The 21,585-nt window shown below is 41.2% G+C and overlaps 1 protein-coding gene across 6 annotated transcripts in view; it reads right to left on the reverse strand.

Moving 5' to 3' along the window:
• Positions 1–5,421: 5,421 nt before the first annotated feature.
• BTBD11 (BTB domain containing 11) overlaps positions 5,422–21,585 on the reverse strand; it is a 172,558-nt gene continuing 156,394 nt past the window's right edge. For 3 of the 6 annotated variants that reach the window (XM_038153079.1, XM_038153080.1, XM_038153076.1), the window contains 2 exons: positions 20,552–20,665; positions 8,051–18,096 (listed from right to left, as the gene is read on the reverse strand). In XM_038153079.1, the coding sequence (XP_038009007.1) occupies positions 17,887–18,096; positions 20,552–20,665 (324 nt within the window). In that variant the 3' untranslated portion in view covers positions 8,051–17,886. The other 3 variants (XM_038153078.1, XM_038153077.1, XM_038153081.1) reach the window with 3 other exon arrangements.

Raw genomic sequence — 21,585 nt, forward strand, 5'->3', positions numbered from 1 at the left:
AATAAACCATCTGAGACCAGCGAGCCCAGCCTTCACGGCCTCCCTCATTGCCCTGCCACTGAGAGATCCCGGCGGCAATCCACCGCCGGGAAATCCACCGCTGAACTCCTGAAATGAGAAGTTCAGAAAGGCCTTTTTTGATATTGGTCCCTACATTTTATCCAAGGAAAAGAAACCAGCGCGCGGAGTCAATGGCAGCAGGGAGGTGCAGGGAGTTGTGAGGGTCCGGCGTGTCCGCAGGAGCGGCTGCTTTCTGCCCTCCTACATGAGCTAACTCATTAAATCAGAGGAAATGGATTAAATGCCAGCTGGAACGTACAGGAAGGTACTCTCTTACTAACATGCAGAAATCACTGCTGTTCCCATCACTGGAATCTTAATTCAGTGCAAAGTACGGGGACGGGAAGCTGAGGAAGGAGAACGAGTGTTTCTCAGCTCAGTAACCGAACTGCAGCTGCACAGATAAAATGGCCTCATTATTCCATCTGCAACACCATGGTGGCATTTTCATTAATTTTTATCCTGATTCTTCTGTGGTTCTGGCATGAGTGAGATATAAAAATCTACAAAATATTACTACCTTTTCACTTCCACCTTCATTTCATCAATATGCTGTGTTTTTTCTTAATGTAGACATAAACATACCAAGGCAGAAGTTGGATCCTTCTAGCTTTTCCTTGTAACCTGTGACATGGACATCCTAGTCCTACCTGTAATCCTGCATTTTGGCATGCTTGCCTTTTTGCTGGGCTGTATTTGCTTTGCTGGCCATCTTTTCTTAACAGTGGTCAAGAAATCCTTTTTGTCCTCCCGTGCATTAGTCAGCCACAGCTGGACCTTCAGTCTTCCTCCACATTCCAGGGGAAGTTTTGTGAAAGTGGCTGCTATTCTCAAAGGACAGGCAAAGGGGAATGTTAGGCAGCCAAGAGGACGAAAGCCAGGTTACTTTCCAGTGGCTATGGTTCCTGGATATTTAGGAGGTTTTTTTCAGATTTACATTCACAGTGTGGAGGTTTGCAGAACAAAGTGGAACCAGACCTGTTTTTACTGAAGCCACACTTGGAGGGAGCACACATGCTCTACCTTCTGTCCCACCACGTACATAATCACCACCTAGCAGTGCACTGTGGGGAGGCTCAACAGCAGAAGTACCAAAGAAAAGACAGCTGGAAAAGGAGGAAGGAAGGAAAGTAGGTAGCAATTGTGCACAATGGATATTATAGCTTAGAGAGCTGCAGTTAGTAGTAATGATTTTTCTTCTGAGACCCAGTCCATAAATGCTGTGTGATGCCAATACCTCTCTGTGTCATGCACTTTCTGGGGATGTGCAACTGTTGGTTTTTTTGGGTTTTTTTTTTTCTTTTTTCCAAAAGAAAAACTATTCTATTAAAGGTATTTGTGTTCCACGGTGCATTGGCAGTCACAGAAATGTGGCTGAAAGAGTGGTGCCCCAGGCAGGAAGCTCCCAGAACATGGAACCAAAATCTACTGCAGCCCAGAACAGCCACAGCAAGGAATCCCCCAGGATGAATTACGGACATTACACACCAATAAAAAATGGTCTTCTTGGTATCCATTGTCCAAAGATGGCTCAGCCATGGAGACGGGAAAATTAGTGAATAAAGCAGATGTTAATTTCTCCATTTGGATGGAATTCTGCCATCATTGGAGGAATTGTGGGACGAGCCCAAAGAGCTATTCTAATTGGGAACGAGGCTGTACAGCTGACAGAAGTCTGAATCTTTGCTAGTTGGAAAAAAATGGCCATGAAGAAAGGTGTGTGCAACAGCAGACAAGGACTCAAATTGCTGTCCCAGGAAGGGTGTGAGGACAAAGCTCAGATCCTGTGGAAATAAAAGAATTGTCATCAGACATTTTCATGACACATTTTCTGGACTGGCCTTGGGCCTTTCCTAAAAATTATCTCGTCAAAGGATTCAGCTCCACTCCCCTGGCCCCCTCCCCCTCTGTCAGAGGTCAGACACAGCAGTGCCTGAATCTCTTAGACCCATTTCTTACCATCTGATGAGGAGCTGAGATTCTTTTTATCCCTATGGACATCCATAAAGGAAGTCAAGACTTGACAATAGCAATTTTCATTTTCAGTTTAATCACTGATTCTGGTGTCAGAAACTTCTGTCTGTCCAAAGTGAAAAGCACTGAAACATTGTCCCTGTTTCTGGATCCATATTTGACCTATCCCTACTGCTTTTCACCCATGGATGCAAGTGCTTGATAAAAGCAAATTTCTGTTCTGGAGTGCATATACCAGGTAAAGAAAGGGAACCAGTGGGAAAAAATCAATGACTCCTTGAAAGGGAAGGTTCAGCTTCTTTTTGAGGGGACATGTCCTCAAAAAGGGGCAGAGAGCACCCAGAGTATTGTTCTTCACTTGAAGTCAGATGGAAGAGAGGAGAGCTGCTTGATGAGGTGATGTTGAAGGAGCTGGTTCCAGCAGGCTCTCCAGTAACTATTGGAAAACTTAAAGAGCTCCAGTGTCCAAGGCTCTGTAGAGACCTTGATATACCTTGAGTCGTGAAACTCTCAGAGACACTGTAAACATCTCTAGTATGACAGCTGGAAGATACTACAAGGCCAGGAAAAGATTCGTTGTGCAAATCACACAGGCTGCAGGCAAGAAAACAAAGGGGATTTTATGTGTTTCAGAAGTTATGCTGTAGGTTTACAGCTGTGGTTAAGCTGACCTCTTCAGATGAAAAAAGGGGAAAGTGATCAATACACTGGCATCTCAGATTATTTTTTGTCTATTCTATCAAATGATCTGCAAAATACCAGTCTTGCAGTCCCAGGGATGCTAAACAGCTGAAAGCAGTGACATAATGAAGAAAAAAGAAAAGAAAAGAAAAGAAAAAAGAAAAGAAAAGAAAAGAAAAGAAAAGAAAAGAAAAGAAAAGAAAAGAAAAGAAAAGAAAAGAAAAGAAAAGAAAAGAAAAGAAAAGAAAAGAAAAAGAGAAAAGGAGTATTTAAAGTGACTTTGAAATACCAATGGCAGCCATCTGAGTCCTCAAGGTTACCTTTTGATTTTCTGTTTGCATTCCATGTGTGTTTCTGTGAAACACGGAGCACAAATAGTGGCAGGAAACCAAAGAAGTATCAGCTCTCAGTAGGGCAGCCTCTCATCAAGGGAGCTAACATGCTCTGTTTGCATACTGCTGCATAGCCTGGGGGGAAGAACTCTTGAACTGACAGCTAAGCAGAAAGTTTTCAGGTGGTTAAAACAAGGCTGGTTTGGTTTTCTTTCATGCAGGATCTCCTTAAGGAGTTCTCTGGGAGACCACAAACCTCCTCACTTTGAAAGATAAAACATCTTTATGCTAAAGCTTATTCTCCCAGATCTTACTTACTGCTCTTGGTAGTCTGTGTTTAACTTTATGGAATAAATGAGGTCCATCACTTACCTTTTAGCTACATCTAATAAGTGTGATATCAATGTGAACCAGATACGCGTGAAAGACATTAAAACCTCACTGGGACACAGGAACTGCATTATCAGGGATACGAGTTTGTGGAGCACTGCTTCCCCAAAATGTGTGCTGGAGAGTTTGGGAATGAGATGAATGAATGCATCATCCCTGCAACAACTGCTGTCAGCTGGACACTTCAAAGCACCCATGGGCTTGTACCTCTCCTCCACCATGGGAGCAATGGGGGCCAGTGTTTGTCTCAGAGGTGTCACATCTTTATTTCCTGCATGTCTGTGTTGCCCAGTGCTGTATGCTTCAAGTACTCGTTATTACAGGAGGACACAACAACTTCTTACACAAGCCATTGGCTTGTAGAGCCAAGGGGCTAACAAGCTCTAGGAAGGTAGCCAGGCTACAGGGTTGTGCTGGGAATGGTGGCCTCCCAGTCTGCAAGGATTCATGCACAGGTTCTCAGACACCTTCTACTTTGCAGTTTTACATCTTCATAGCAAAGCCTAGAGACAGCCAGCCCACACACTTATTCTGGAATGTTTCCCATGAAAGACTCATTGGACAAAATAAAAGCCACTGAGGAAATGTTCATTAAGTGTAAGGCTCTGTCAACACAGAAACATTTAGCTGATACCACCACACACCTAGAAATGTATCTGTGCAGATTTGGAAAGAAAAATTCTGAGTGGTTTAAATGTTACTTCTGTGTAATCAAACTGAGACACACAATGACTTTTACATTATACACATGCTTCTGCACCTGATTCCATCAACAGATCAACATGAAGCACTTCTGGCAGTGCTTTAGCCTCAGGACAAAAGCTGGGCTCCTCTAGGTTAGCTTTACTTTGTAGCAGGGTGGGTTTAGACATCACTGTCCATTTCTGTCCTGTGGAAGAGGCAGTGGGCAAGACTAATTAGCCCAGTGAACGTGTGCCACAGCCTTCAGTCTCTACAGAAAACCTCAAGAACACAACTGGGAATGGAATGTAGGAAAAACATGAGTAAGTTTACAAAGAACCCAAAAGAATGGTGTGAATATTTCTGGCTGAACTTCCTTGTTTATCTCAGTGAAGCATTAACTCAAATGCCCATGAAGAACAGTTTTATATTGCTTTGGTAACCACAGTTGGGAAAGGGAGACAAATCATTTCAGTTTGCTACAAGTGAAGCCTTGCTTTGTTTTCTTCCAGATACTGGGGAGGCAAGGGGGGCCTACATCTCCTGCAGAATTTGGGTAACTGCAAGGTTCCCTATGAGCTGCTTTTCAAAGTCCTCTCCTGGACAGCCGAGTTTGCAAAACCTAAAGGCACCTGGGAGAGACACCACTGGTCTGGGCAGTCACCCAGTGTGGTGTGAGTGGTGTCTCACTCCCAAAACTTATGTAAAAGACATGAAAGGATGTCACCCTCTTTTGCCTCCTGAACTCACCTGTTCCTTAATAATCTGGAGAAAGATTCTAAATATGAAGAAAGAACTTGACTTCAAATCCACTAAAACATCCAAGACAGAATACACTGGAAATTATTTTAAGGAGTAAAAAACTAAAACCAAAAATATTTTTAAAACCTGATTTTCACACTCATGCCAAGGTTAATCAAGTCTCTCTGTTTATTCCTGAATTCCCTTTGAGATACACATTTCCAACTTATTTGTATGCACTTGCAGTAATGCTGTATAATGGAACAAGCTTCTAAAGAAGCCTTTCAGATCTTCCTGCATCCAAACTCTGGCTATGATGCACTTCAGATGCTTAATTTTAAGCATCATGGAGCTGCACTCCCAGGTCTTATGTGCCCATTTTATGGCAGACCAGCACATGGAGAAAGGTTTTTGGGAACCAACTCCGTATCACTTCTTTACACGCGCACCAAGCATGCTGATAGCAGTGTATGTGGGAAAACAGCACCAGGACTTCCAGGTGTAAAATCCTGAGCACATGTGGTTTCTGGGAGATGGTTCTTGGAAGAAGCCAAATCCTACTGCTGTAATACATCTGAAATACATCAAGAAACTCCTTAAGGGGAGAAGAAACAAAAACACTCACAGCAGCCATTTCCTAGGCTAGAAAACAATGGAATTTTTATTGAACAGAGATGGCTCATAAACACACTCAAAGGAGTTCCACCTGCTGTTCAGCAATATTCATTGCTATCTGATAATAACCTATGGGGGCAGCTGTATAAAACAGGAATAAAATACCAAATTGCTATATTCATTAATAACTTTGCCTTCCAAATACAGAACCGTAAGTATTTCAAGTCTGAAAATAGACCACAATTGTTAGCATTTAAACCAAGCCTTTATGATAACAAATATACAAAAAAAGGCAGTCAATATATTAAACATTTAAATCAATAGCATACATTTCTCAGAGGTAAACATTGAGCAAACAAAGCCACTGATGATGTTCAGGAATCAGGTAAAATTTCAAGGTCAAGCTCCAAACACTGTAGCTTTTCTAAAGCTGTACTGGTATTACACTTTTATCTAGCCCCTACATTGAAAACTATGTAGCATGAACATTTGAAAATATAACGTTGGCTATCCAGCAGGCAACTGGGAGTTCCCTAAGTCCTCCTTGTGTTTATATTGGAGCACCTGTGGAGACAGAGGGCAGTAGGAGTCAAGCACTTTGTTTTGCAACGCTGGGGTTTGAGTTTTGTTCTAGATGAGCACAACAGGGTCCTCATACCAAACACAAATTCCAGCACTGACAAGAGAGTATTTGCCTGACAATCTGCATGAAGAATCAGCCTCACAACTTGCATTAAACAGAATGGGACTTGCACACCTGCCTATTTAGAAAGCCTGTGCTATTTCTACTGCACAGAAAAAGTCTCCTTCAGTAGCTGATTGAATGCCTGAGGTTGAAAGCTTGGGATACATACATAGGCTCAAAAATAATGTAACAAATCTACTATCAACAACTAATAAAAGTTCGTATTGCAAAATTGCTCACAACATAAATGTACAATTTGCACAAAACATGGTTCTTCAACATGAATATTTTGCAAGCTACTATATATATATATATATATATATGTATATATAATATGTATAATTTCTTGTCTTAAAGAATTATATGCCTGAGTGCATGCAAAGAACTTCAAAGCAGTAGTACCACAGGAGCGATCACTTGTTTACAGGTTACTGAGACCATTCAATATAGAAACAGTGGATATTAGATAACAAGACAGGCAGGTAGGTAGATGTATGTACACACTGCTTCTCCAGGGACCTTCCCATGTGACACCTGAATCTCAGACCCCTTTGAAAGACCAAACAGGGCTCTGAAGGTTCCCACACTCTGACAATAAATCACTTCTCTTGGAGATGACAGCAAAGGAGGCACTTTTCCCTTAGCCAGGAGTAGAGGCAAGCAATCTTCTCCATAGCCAACATCTGTTCCAAATCCTGCTCCTACATTTCTAAGCACTGAGTGGTGAGCATCTATCCATTCAATGTTTTAGCTGGTCCCAAGCAGTCTCCTGCAACCTTTACAGCACTGCCACCATTCTAGTCGGATATGTACAAGGAATGACATGTATCCTCTGCTTTAAAATTTACATAGAGTATATACAAATAAAGCTATTCTATCAAGGTGCAAGTTTATTATTCTCTGGTGTGTTCCAATGAAGACTTCTTAAGAAAACCTTTATACAGACTGACCAGGAGAGTTTACACAAAGTTGACATTTTGTCAAATTCATTATGTAGGTTTCCTACTGCAAACTCTGTAATGGAAATGCCTGTTACTTTCCCTTGGAGTTCTGCCTATGCACAGGGCTGGATTTGATAGACACAGCTAAGTCTAATATAATTTCCTTGATTTTAATACATTTTAAACTCGGATGAAGTGGCAGCATGTGTTTGTTTGTTTGTTTTTTTCCCAGGATGTCATCCATCTCTATGAAATGAGGCGGGATGTTTAATTCTATGTCAGGGGGATTGTCTTTCATGTGCCCAGTCCAGCTTTCCTTGCTTTTCATGGGACTGTGGTGTGTGAAGCTGGCACAGTTTGGCCCTATGTGTATGTCTGGAAGTCCTTGGTGCTATTTTACACTGGCTGATGATAAGTGATGCCCTCAAAAGAAATGAAAAAAAAAAGGCCCAAATGTAATTTACTAAACAGTAAACATCAGACTGATGCACTAAACAGATGGCTATGGAATGCAACTTGTCTAAAATTAGAATGGCTGTTTTCTTAGGCAGGTCTAAATTCATAAAAATCTTTCCCATCCAACACAGGCCTCATTCTGCAGCATGTAAATATATGATACTTCTAATAAAAGTAATTGGGAATGCAAAGCCTGTGATCAAGGAGCAGAAGGAAGGCCTGCCCTCTCCCATTTCTCTTCAGGAAAAACCTCAAGTAACATAAGTACACGTTTATGATCCCTGATGAAGCAGAGGGGCTGTGTGCAATGACAGCAGGATTTGGCCTTCAGCCTTTATGGTGTACCAACCACAACTGTGCAGATGACTGGATAGGAAATTACATCTGATAGTGCATTAAGAAACCATACAGCCTTGCAGTAACTCCCATGAAAAATTCCCACTGACTTCAGGAGAGAGACAGAGCAAGAGAGCAGTCTTTAGCAAGTGCATGTTCTGCTCCACTGCAGTTATGTTCCTCAAAAATTTTTCTGTAATACCATTTTCCTTCATTTTGTAAGCTGATTATATCAAGGCATTCACAGCAGAGGCTTTGCACGCGTCCTCTCAAGCAAAGGGGAGCCTTTTTACACTAGAAACAAAGATCTCATTAGTTTTTTTCTTTTTCAAAGTAATGCAATAAAAATCAACTTGCTGGTTTCACATGCTGCAGTGCCTTTATACAGCCTTAACAAAATAAGATTTTTGTTAAGGCTGTTACAATTAATTTGTCATCCAGCAATGACAAATGAATCATAATCTCATTGGAGATTATAAAAGGATCAGCATCAGACAGACATTAAATGGTGTTTAAGATGACCTAAGGTGCACTCGGAGAAGATGCTGTGAGAGTGCTTCAGCAATTAAAAAAAGGATTGAAAAGAAATTAAATACAAACATGCCCTTTAAAATAATGTTCAAGTTGTGGACACAGTGGACAAAAGCAAACAAAGCTGCCGCCTCAAATTATGTCTGAGCTCCTCTCTTTTTCATACATTCCCTTCTGCCTTAGTTCTGAGTGCCCTCAGTTAGTCTCTCCAGTGGAAGGGCTTGTGCTGGATCATTAACAGCACAAACCGGGCGATTTTCAAAAGCATCTAACACACTCAAGAGAACAACATCTTTGAATGAGCTACAGATGTCTCTCTGTTCTTTTGAGAAAAATATTTGGTTCCAGAAACATTTTATTTCTTAGCTATAATCTTTCTCCATTGAAAAACATCTGCCATCCTATTGTCCATACTCTGACTCTGTTATTTTGTTTTTATCCACCATAAATGGGTAAGCAAAGGGGAAGAGAGTTTCACCTGTGTTGTTAATTATAGATGACCTCAAACATGCCTGTGAAGCCACACACCAGTATTTAAGCCACATCTGTGTGATGGAGGACAGGAGCCCTGTGTTTGTTGATGATGGCTGTCGGGTTATGTGATCCTTCATTTCCTTCTCAATAAAAAGTGAAATGAAACCTTCACATAAAACCCCAACAAAAGATGACAGCAAACAAAACCACTTTGCTAGAAAAAAAACCCCAACCCCAAATTCGTAACAACCATAACAAATGCAAAATAATCATAACCATTCCTGGGTTTGTATTACACAAATTAGGAGTCTGCCTAAAACCAACAAAAAATCAAGATGAGCACAGTGGTTCTGCGTATCTTATTTCTGGCACATCCTTTCCTCTTGTTTTCACTTTTTTTTTCCTAGCTTCCAGTTCCAAGACATCTCAGGGACAGGTGGAAGTGGATGTGAAAAGGCAGAAAGGAAACAAAGAGCTGTCCCACTGACAAAGTTCTTCCATATTTACAGGATGTTCACACCAGGATTTCCTAATTTAGGTGTTGCTTTCATAAGTGGGTCATTCTCCATTTAAAGATCAAGACTGTGCTTTCTAATTACAGATATGCATTTGGCCTGCAAGGACTTCAGAGGTGACACAGTATGGAAGAGAGATGGAAAACAGACCTAATCCACAGACTAGAGAAATCAATGAAAAGGCTTCCAACCATTTTCGTGGAGCAAATTTCATCACACTTTCATGTTTTGGTTTGAGAATGATGTTATAGTAGAAACTTAACCTGTATTTTTTCATAGAACATTCATACATTTTTAACATGTAAATTATTCCTTGAACCCTGTATCAAATATTTATAAATGCTAAACTAGGTACAAAGTGAAACCCATTTGGGAAAGTGGAGCAGAGCTACACTAATGGATATTGCATTAATGCTTAGCGTCAAGGAAGGCTGACTGCCATTAACAAGAAATCTCATTACAAACATGATTTCACACCTCATAACATCTCCCATAGATCTATTTACTGTCCATCTCTCTTTCTTGAACATACACACAGTGGTAACTATAGACACAAAATCCAAAACATTGCAGATGCTTCATCTTTTCTTCCCAATGGAAAAATAACCAAACCAAACAACAAACAAAACAAACAAACAAAAAACAACCCAAAACCCCCAAATCCCCCCCCAAACCAGCCAATCAACACAACACCAAAAACAAGAAAGAAACAGAAAATTCTCAGCATGGATGACTGGAATTGAATGTCTTGCAATCTCACTTCTGCCATGAATGACTTGAGATGCTTTCCAGAGTTTGACCTAATGCAAAGCATGCTCTAAGAATAACTCATGTACAAATAGCATTACAAGAAGCTTTCAGAGGAGTGGGACTGAAGGACACTCTAGCAGCCACCCTATTACTGGTGGTGGGGAGGGCAGGTTGAGAGAATGTGGTATTTCCTTTCCCCTCCTCTCTGTGGTAGATGGCAGAGCAAAGAGAGAGTGAGGAAGAAGAGCACTGATCCTAACTTGGGTCTGTAAACAGCAGAGATCCATTATTCAACCTTCCCCATAATACCAAAGAGATCAGTAGGAGGAATGTCCTGCATTGCAGAGAGTGGGATTTACTTATTTGGTGTCTGCATTATGCTCAGGCACCTCTGCTTCCCACTGGCACAGCACATATGGCTGCACAACAGCTGCAAAGGCTCCAGAGAAACAGGGACAGGAAGCAACCTGCTGGCCAAAATGCACTGATGGGACTTAAAACAGGTCAAGTTTTTCTAGTACTAATTGGAACTTGTCCAGGAACATGAGGTCAGAAAGCTCTGAGATACATTCCTATAGTCCATGTATTCTTCAATGGAAAAACATAACTCACAACTGAAGTAAGAAGACTGCACATTTTACTGCATCCCCAAATGGCACAATTAGTCATTGACTTAATAACTGCAAGGAAAAAATCAGTTCCCAAGGTATTGAACTGACTGGGTTAAGCAGGGAATTTGACCAAGAGACTGCTTGGGTGCTGGGAAAGCAGCTTTCACTCTGATGAGGCTCCAGGGGCTTCCTGTGCTCCTTCCTACTTTCTGCCCCACAACCAGTGCTGGGGCACAGGAGGCTTTCGACTGTGCTGAGGGGCGATTCCCAGCCTGCAGATGTGCTGTGAGCTCTTCAAAAGCTATGCAGAACAGAGAGAACCTGACTTTGGAAAGGCTCATCTGAAAGCCTATCACGCAGCAAGCTACAGGATATTCAACTTATCCACTGCTGGGAAGGGGAAAGGGTAAGGCTGGACTCTCTTGAACCTGTAGCTTTAACAAGTCCAGATGTTTTGAAACATGTTAATCTGTCCCTGACAGAATAAGGTTTTGACCTCAATTAATTAAAATTACCTCCTAACACACTGGATTTTCCTGAAGTGGCAGTCTCTTTTTTTTTTTTTTTTTTTTTTGTTTGTTTGTTTGTTTTTGGTTTTTTTGTTTCTGAGGATCTCCCTTTTCTTTTGAGACTTATTGTAAACCATAAATGATTTTTCAGCAAGGCTTTTTCCCTGTCTTTGTTTGCTTCAGAAAGGCAGTAAGAAAGATTGCCTCTCACTGTGCTAGGCAAAGCCAAATAATGGAAGTTTTAATGGTAACACAGTAGCAGAGATGGTGGGGAGTGGAAAGACCAAAGTTAACCAGCAGCAGCAGTGAAGATATTTTTAAGAACAAGAAAGTGCCACCAATTGCTTCAACTCCATGGCCATATTGGAGCATGGGACCAAGCAAACCCTCTGTGTGAGCACTGAAGGGACTGGAGCCAACTGGGCTGGTTGGGAATGCCAAGCAGGCGGTAGGAGATGGGGCTGTTTCTCCTCTTCCTGCTCTCCCCTTCCCTTTGATTTCCTGGAAACTCTGAGTTGGGGAACAAATGAATTAGCCAACAGTGGACACTATACCTCTGGAATCAGAGGCAAAGATCTAAGGTTATACATTTAAATTCTTTTACCTAGTCCTCTTCCCTTACTAAGACCTCTTCATTAGTGTGCCATCCAGCATGGACAGAAACCTGTGCCTAAGCTAAGCATGCCCATTCACACAGCATCGCTGCCTCTACAGGATGAAAGAACAAAACTGTCAGCCCAAAGAAAGGTGAAAAATGCCTCTCCAAAGGAAAAAGAAACCGCAAAGTTGTTCCTCTGGTACAATCAAGTGGACAGATTTAGTCAACTAAACATGCAAAGCACAAGGTGTTTGTAGAATTTAACCTATCCAGCCAACACAACCTCTCTTGTAACTTGCTGCTGTGTCTCCTGGGTGTTTTAGTGACAAGCAGTCCAAGCAAAGCACAAACCCCATCATCTAATGAGACTGTTGACTTTGAAGTGGTGAGATACCACATTTAAGTCCTGTGCAGGCATCCAAGATAAACACACTCTAGGCCATTCATGGCTGTTCCATGCAATAAGCCTTGGACAGAGCTAATGGCAACAACAAAAAAAAATGGCATGCTAATGGCAACAAAAAAAAAAAAAAAGAATGCCCTCCTCCTACCCACACTGAGCTTGCTTCCCCATCTCAAAGGCTCACTGAAGGCAGCTGACAAATTCCCATTAGTCTATCTGCAGATTTCCAGATTTTTCTTCTGCTTTGGGCACCACATGAATAATATTCTCAGCAGGGTTCTCACTGAAGTCACGAAGCATTGAGCCACAGCTGAAGACTTGGCTTTGCTGTTTTTTGCACTTCAAGGCCAATTACAAATTGCAGGTCAGGTGCAATAGTACTGAAATGTGATAATCTGGTCAGAGTGGCCAGCCTCTGTTTTCACCCACCAAAGGTAACAGGCCTTACCTCAAAATAAGTAACAAGTTAAAAAATAACATAATCTTTTTGCTACAAATGTATGGAAGTGCGGCACATTTGTTTGCTTGTAGGTTGTAATCTAAAATTAGTAATGTTCTTATCTATGGGGTTTCAGATATTATCTGAGGGCTATTTCAAGGCTAACTTCCTCCAAACTAGTTTATTAAATTTTAGATGAAACCCTAGGCAGTTCTTTTAATTCTTAGAAATCTCAACATCTCTGTGCCAGAGAATGAAAGCAACAGCAGGCCCTTCATTTCTGTAAAGCACTTGCAGAGCCTCACATGAAAGACACTTTGTCAAACCAACTAACTTAAAGCCTTTGGCTTTAGGTAGCTCTCATTGAGCAAAAAAACCCAAACAACCAAAACCAAAACAAAACACCAAAACCAAAACCAAAACTAACCAACCAACCAACGAAAAAAAACCCAAACCCAAGCCAGTGGCTTCAGAGGCAGCTTTAGTGAATGCAGGTTTCAGGTTGTCATCTTTCAGCAGTATTTTTAAGATAGAGCCAGCTCCTGAGGGACCCTGAATATGTGCAACTGACTTCAATTAGATCTGCAGGATTCCAGCTTCTCCCAGGATTTAATCCATAGATAGGAGCATGAGGAACGGCTGGTTTTTTTTTTTTTCTAGGATGGCCTAATTTTCATCTTGAGTATGTGAATGTGTTAACCTTAAAAAACCCCACTTGGACAGGGTCCTGCATGCCTGAATCCCCACAGACCTGGCGGCATTCCATGCCATAACAGAAGCCTCCTCTGATTTTAGGCAGGTACAGCTGGGAAGAAGAGATGCCCTTTCTTTCTCATCACTGCAGCACCTCAGAGCAGTTTATTTCAGTGCAAACAGACCACTTTCCTTTTTATTTTTAACTTTTAAAGAGCAGCACATGTTGCTATGCCTTGAAACAAAACTAGAATTTCAGCACATCACACAGTACAGCCTATCCAGGACTTGTGCAACATTTGGTATGAAGCCAGTGGATATTCAGTGGAAAAAGGCTCGGTGTCCGAAGCAGCATGTGGAGAATTCAGCAAGCAGCTCTCATTAGTGCCAACAGGAGCCTGGCTACTAAACCTTCGCACCTTTTTAGGGATGTTTCCCCTGTCTTTAATAGACATTTTTTACAAATCTACTCCAGAGCTGAAACCAAGCAGGCAGAAGTTTTAGCTGGGGAAAAAGTAGTCTGAGCCATTAGAAAGCTGGCCCTGTTCCAGAACAGAGAGCATCTGGCCACCAGCTGTGTTTAGAGGACAGCAGGCCTAAGGAATAGATCAGGGGAAAACCAGAGAAACAAGTTGTCAGTGCTGAAATTTGTAATGAAAAGAATGCCAGCCTTCCCCTGCAATGTCCAAAACCTTTGCCCTCCTACATTCCCCATCCTCTTCTCTTCCCAGCTCTTGAGCCAATTATTGGAAAATCAACTATTCAGGACAACACAGAGACCACTTCAGGGCTTGGGAAGGAATCCAGCAGGGCTCTAGAGTAAAAAACTGGGAAGTGTGGAAACTGGCAGCACGTGAAGCAAAATGGGAATGTGAGGAAATTCTGGAAACTAAGGGAGAACCATGTAGGGATATAAGGAAAAATCTGCCAGGAGGCAAGGACAGGATGTCTGTAAGTCCTCAAATATTACAGCAGTGGATTAGTATAAAAATGACAGATGGAAAGGCAACTTCACTCATTAGAGGATGGAAAATTATGATTAAAAAAGAAAATCCTAAGTTTTTCTAAGGATGTTGTATTTTTTTTCCATTTTACCAAGACTGAAAGCAATATTTGGCCTCAAAATTTGTACACTATTGCAATTCATACAAAGACTAAAAGAAGATAAAGTTTTTTATTTTCTAAGATGATAACACCATGTCTGAAAAAAAAAAAAGCTAATAAAATGCTCTGTTGGAAATAGCCTTATCTGATAGGGATGGTATTCATGGGTACCCACTGAAACTCACATTGCTTTTTAGATTAAATTGACAAGAGCCCTTTCCCCTGCCCCAGATTAATGGAATGAAGAATCCATGCATGAAGCCACATATAATAAAGGCTGGAGATTATGAAACAGGCTAGAAGACATGATCAGAATTGCAACTGATCTTGATGAAGTGGGGAAATTGCCCTGATTAGAGCAGAACAAATTTAATAAGGAGAAATTGAAAGTGTTATACTTTGAAAGGTGTAGTAAGCAAATGCATAAATAAAGATGGAATTCCTGGGAAGGCAGCAGTGAATCCCTCAGGAATAAGACAGACTAGATCAAAGTCAGCCATGGGATGTTCTTGCAGAAAATATCTAGGAATATATTTTCTGATATGCTTTACATAAACTACAGCAACAGTTTCTCTGCTTTGCTTGCTAATGTATAAAACTCCTGCTGAAGTATGGTAATTCGGGGAAAATGGGAAGCCATGAGGGGAATGACACCAAAAATCAGAAAACACTAACAAAGAACTTGGAAAGATACACTAGTGATGCAAGGAGGACAATTCCTTTCACACATAGAATAACTTTCTAAAAAAGTCTTGTAAGATCATCTGTTTTTCTTGTCAATCAGGACTCGAAGGAAAAGTGGCTTGATTTGCAATGAAGAAATTCTGAAGTCTCTTAGGAAAACCTTCTGCTTATGAGAGTGGTGAAGATCATGGATCCCTGTGACTGGACTTTCGAAGAGTCTGCAAACTGCACATTGTCTGGCATGGCTTAACTGGACCTCACCCAGCCTTACATCAGGAGAGGCAGACTAAAATCACCATTTCCAAATTCTGGTTTGTGGATCAACAAAGGTTTGCTGGCTGCTTCCAGGAGAAATCAATGCTAGGTTTACACAGGCTGGCTTTTCTGCTGGCAAAAGTCCTGGGAACCACTGGTCAAAAAAGAATTGAAAGCTATGACTCTTTTCAGGTTTCCTACAGCTATACATCTGTGATGTTTGGATTACCACCATTTTCCAAAAGTTATTCCTATATAAATCCTTAGCTACAGTCCTTTCCTGTAACAGCTCAGGGTCCCCAAACTGGTGACCACCCCTCGTGCAGCCACCAAAGCCCCTATTAACCCCTTTATTGCTGAAAGAAACCTAGTGAACTTTACCACAGACACTCTCAACTCAGAAGAAGGATTAGCATGGAGTTACCAGTGCTTCCCTCCCATTTAATACAATGATTATTGTTTGAAAAACTTTGCTGTATTAAACCATGAGGCTGCAAGGTGAGGCCTGCTCTTAACTAGTTGTTTTTGTCACAGAAGGATGGGTTTCCATGGATGAGAAGGCACACCAAGCAACAACAAGCACCTCTGGGTGTTGTGTTGTATCAACTATCGTCTTGCTCCTCTATGATCATAACATTCACTAAGAAGTAGCTGTTACTTACAAGTTCCAGACAACATCTTGTGTGAACATCTACTATGCAGAAAACAAGATCTAATTGACTGTCATGCAGTGTCTCTGCAACATTAGTGGCAGTTTAGACATTTTGTCATTTGTTGCAGAAACTGTAGAGGCTTTAGAAGACCAAGCACAAGGGAGGATTTATACCTCAGAGTCATAAAACAGTTTTCTACTGTGTTGATAGCTGTGTTCTCTGAGCACGTCAAAAGCTGGAACATGGAAGGCATGATGTAGATGCTTCAACAAAAGAAAAAGAGGTTAACAGGCAAACTTCTAAATTTCTTAGAATGGCACGCTAGAAAATAAATATATTAATGTCACTTTGCCATGGAGAAGGCAACATCTTTGCCTGCTTCTTACGGTGGTTTTCAGAGAGGGCATCCAGAATGTTGTGGCACATAACAGATTTGTCTTGCTAACAATCCGCTGCAAAATAAACAAAGCTGACATCTGACATTTCAATCACACGCCCCCACCCCACCCTACCCAAGCCCTGCATGGTTGATTACCTATAAATTCTCAGGATACAGTGAGAAATCATTCTACAGTACATATTTAATTATAATTTTAAAAAGTCTAACTGAGACACAATCTCTGGCCAGTAGCAAAATATCCACAAATCACTAAATTAAAGATCTGTTGTTATCTCTTCACTGAAACAAACAGAAATCAGCATCTCAAGAAGGAGCTCCAGAGGTATCATATTGCAGCCAATCACACCAGATAAAAAAAAAAGCTAATTTCACAAATGAAGTTTGACAAGAAGAAACATTGCATCTGTCTTGGCAAAACGAAGCATGAACAGAACATTTCACAGGTACAGTTACCATGCAAACGCATGTTTGTTGAGTTTGTCATTGATTTCAACCCCAAATCACGAGTAGCATGCAGTTCTCCTGCCCCCACAACTACTGTATTAGAGACAGTCTGGGTAATGTGCCTCTTTGGTGTAACCATAGCCTCTTAGGCAAGATTATACCACCCTAGGAAAGAATACAAGCAAAACTTGACCATATGTGTGTTTACACAATGTACATTTTACCATTTAAAAAACCAAAACATGTTACATAGATTCTCAAACACAGCTCTGTTGAAAATGAAACTTTAAACTTAAGAAATAGAATTTTTAACTACAAGGCCGCCCCATTATTTTTTATGAACAGTTTAAAAAGTTCCCACCCCTAAAAATCTGCCAGTATATTTCCTCAACTGTAACAGTCTTACCCACTCTCTAATACAGCTGATCTTTGCTGGACAGCAATAACAGTTCTTACATTACTTAAATGCACAAGATAATGGACTCTGGGATAGATATAGTTCTTAACTGTGTAACACAGGAACAAATCTGACTTAAATGATTGATTGGTCAATTCAGGCGTTCCCCAGCACTACCCTTTAGGCAGGGACTTCTGCTGTTCACTGATGTGAGTTCTGGCTTTTGTTGGCACCAAGCTCCACGAACAGGTTTGTGTTCAGAATGGGAGTACAAGGGCAATTCACTGGATACTCTGGTACCCAGCTTGCTCAAAATCAGGGAGGAACTTTGTTTTCTGTATTCTCTCATCCAGGTGGGGACACAGCCCCAGCGCGGCACCTTTGGCCGAAACAGAACTGTTGGGATGCGACGTAGATTTTTTTACATTTTCTTTTTTTTGTAGTCATTTAAGCAACTGCAACAGGTTTGAGCAACTGCAACAGAAGACTTAACTTGCAGGGTCTTTGATTAGAGGGTTACCACCTTCCTCAGCTTTACACAACGGAGCCCTTTGAAGAAGACAAATGAATTGACTGAATCCTTGTGGCCAACGTCCTCTGTAAGTCCTCTAGTACATTCTGACCAGATGTTTCTCCATTCTTGTCATACAACAACTGTTTGAAAGCTTCATTTTCAATGAGGACCATCATGTTTTTTAGAAAGTATCCTTCACAATAGGCAGATAGTTCTGTGACGCCGAGGAACTACAAGAAGTGAAATTAGAGAAAGATAACCATTCTGATAAAACACAGGCAGCAAATACAATGCATAAGAGCTGCACACAAACAAATACACAAGCTAAGCCTTTTAGACAGGCACAGTCTAAAATGTGCTGACTTACAGATATAAATGCGTGGAGAGGAAGGAGTTAATAAAACAGTATTTTATGCTGATGATTCTCATAGTAATTCCATGTTAAAAGACCCCGGCTGTTGGGGAAACTAAATTCCACAGGCTGAAGCTTTGCTCCCTTGGAAACTGATGGAAGTTTTACCACAGAGTTTACCAGACCCATGATTTCATGCTAGAAGTTACACCCTGAAACTACAGGTTTGGGAAAACATTACAGATCATGTTTCAAGAATGCTGTCCTTAGCAAGGATGGGACATATGACTGCAGGAAGCTGTCATGCAAAATTTCATGCTTTGAGGAGAAATGGAAATAATCAGCCATTGAAAAAAATCTCCCAAGGGCAGAGGTGGATTTCCCAGCATTGGACACTTTAAGATTCAGCTGGGCAGGGTGCTGGGCCATCTTGTCTAACCTGTATTTTTGCAAAGAAAGGTCGGACCAGATGATCCTTGAAGTACCTTCCAAGCTGGCATTCCACAGTTCTATGATAGCAATTTTAAAAATGGAATGCCCACAGGGATATTAATGATATCAGTACTCTCCAGTCAGCATTTATTTGTAAATATGACCAAATCCACATTACAGAATCACAGAATATGCTGAGTTGGAAGGGACCCACAAAGATCACTGAGTCCAACTCCTGGGCCTGCAAGGGACCATCCACCAAACTGTATCTGTCTCTCAATCTTGATGACAAAGGCTGTGCTCCACTTGTCTCTGCACCAACCTGCTCACACATCCCCCTCTGGAAAGGTCAGGGAGGTCTTGCAGGTGCAGATGAGCTTGCAAAGCAGCAAAGTCAAGAAAGGTGTCCCTGACCATGGCTCTAACTAGATGGCCTTTAAGGGTCCCTTCCAACCCAACTAATTCCAGAAGTCAAAGATTCAGGCACAGCCAGGTTGGCTATTGCTGCAATGCCCTACTCACAGCAGTGCCAACATGACTCTGGCTGTAAAACCCACACAGGTACCCCATTTCCACTGCTTCTATTGGGAGCTGCAGGCACAAATAACTTGCAGGTTGGGGCTCTTACAGGCAAACCAAGCTCTGTATTTAGCCACTGGGTTTGTTAAGTCCCAGCATGTAAGAATTTCCTTCAATCAGGATATAAGTAACAGCCCCACTTCACAATTCAAAGAAAACATGATTTTAAAGTAAAATTATTGTTTTTACTGACAGCAATACAAATTGAGAAGTTCACACATGAGCTACAAGACAAATAAAATATTTTTCAAACGATTCCTGCACTGTAATTTTTTTCCTCTTACATTAAATGGACCTACAGATATACCTCACTGCTTATTTTTATAGGTGGATCTTTGTGCTATTTCAAACATTGATTGCATGTTATCTGTACATGAAGACCCAGCATTACTATTCTCTGTAGGAAATACCTGATGATGGGAACGGAGATCAGATCTGCAGGGGTTTGGAGCAATCTGCAGGATTACTCTGTTCAATCAAACCTCTATGTCACAATGCATCAGTTTTATCTTTTGTATAGACCATGCAAGTTAGAGAAAAAAATCTCTTAAGAAATGCTTGACAAATATTTCACTGCACTTATTTGTGTACCGTTTCCATCTTCCAAGTGAAAATCTAACTACTCCACATGAAGAGGGAAAAAACTGAAACTAATCAATGTGGTAACCACCTCCACCAATGTGTGAAAATAGGTTTTCTAGGACAAGAAATGCCATGCTTTTGTGTCTAATGACTTAGGCAACCTCACAAGCTAAGTATATAATTTGATTCCAATAAGACACTCTCCAAGACATAAAATTCTCATTACCATCCTTGCAGGACTCTGAGCCACTGCACTTCCACAACATGGCATTTTTATATATTGACAAGGTATCACCAGCATTGAGTGTATCACCCCCCTGGGCTTCAGGCAGGAAGAAACAGGTAATGGAAATGGTAAAATGCATCTTGGAAGGTGAAAGTAGAGATGCCTACTTCACTTAGTGATTCCTGTAGAATCAGCTCATCAGTTTGTGCTCCCATGAATATGGGATAGATCTCCCACATAGTGGTACACTCAAATTGAGTTTGAACCGCTCAGGGAAGGGGCTGAGAAGCTGCCACCCTGGACTTAGACTAATTTTGGATTGTCACTATATCAGGTACCTATTAATCAGTTGTAAATGAATGACAAATCTCAAACATGCAACAAATGTACTAAGCATATGAGATTATATATATATATTTATATATATATATGTATATAAAACTACTTATTACAAAACTGACCTACAAGAATGACAGCAGACACACAACACGCAAGCATATGCAGTTATTTTTACCTTGGCATGATTATAAATATCCACGCAGTTTTCTGTATTAATGCTTTTTGCACAAATGATCTCACAGTGTCGTTGTAAAGCTTCAAGCTGGAAAAATTTAGCAGCAGAGAGAAGCTAAAAAAAACCAAAAGGCATGGAAAAAATAGTCAAAAACTGCTGAGTGATACAGAATCAGAGAGCTTGCTTCTTTACAGTTTCATTATACTTTTTTCTCTGCCCCTTCTTCAATTAGCATGAAAGTACTGACAAAAAGTCAGAATGAGAAGATTGCTTGGTTGTTTTAACCCTCTGCAGTCTCTTCTAAATCACACAATGGGAATCTATCCACAGAGAGAACATCAAATGCTGCTCAGGTCCACATGCTGACTTCGGAATGGGACAAGGAGAAAAAAGGAAATAGAGATTTGAAGAATATTTTGTCACTTTGCAAACATGACTGCAATAAAAGACCTGCAAATACATCCCCAAAACCGAAGTTCTGGTTCAACTGTTCCCCAAGATCTTATTGAAACAGAGCACCTGGGCTGGATGTGAGGAAGTCAGCAGAAAGGTCAGGATCAAGTGTACAGAGGAATTCAAAGCAAACGACCATGACCATCCTGGGCAGTCTTAATCTAGAGAGACAATAAACTTCAAAGTAGCTGTCAGGGGATGTCCAGGCCAGGAGCACTGAAACACTGTCGGAAGTCCACGTTATTCCAAGGAATGAGTGCACAGAGGTGGAACCAGCTTTGTGAGGCAGTGCCTAGCCAGCATTCATGTGAGGGTCATGTATCTGTCACTTCTCTACCACAGCTCATCTGACACCAGCACTGACTTCCCTCTCTGGCCCTGCATCTCCCCTGTGACTACACTGCGTACCCTGGCACTGCCTTGGCATCTCTGCATGCCTATGGGGTGAAAATGGCTTGAATTTTGAGTTCTTCAGTTGATTTCAGCAGTGTTAATATTTCCTCTATTGCCCTTTTTCTGTCCTTTTACAGGAAAGTCATTTAATTTTCTGGCTCTCCATTGTCTCTGGCTCTCTGCTCTGC

Source organism: Motacilla alba, chromosome 1A (assembly GCF_015832195.1).
Source record: "Motacilla alba alba isolate MOTALB_02 chromosome 1A, Motacilla_alba_V1.0_pri, whole genome shotgun sequence".
Lineage (NCBI taxonomy): Eukaryota > Metazoa > Chordata > Aves > Passeriformes > Motacillidae > Motacilla > Motacilla alba.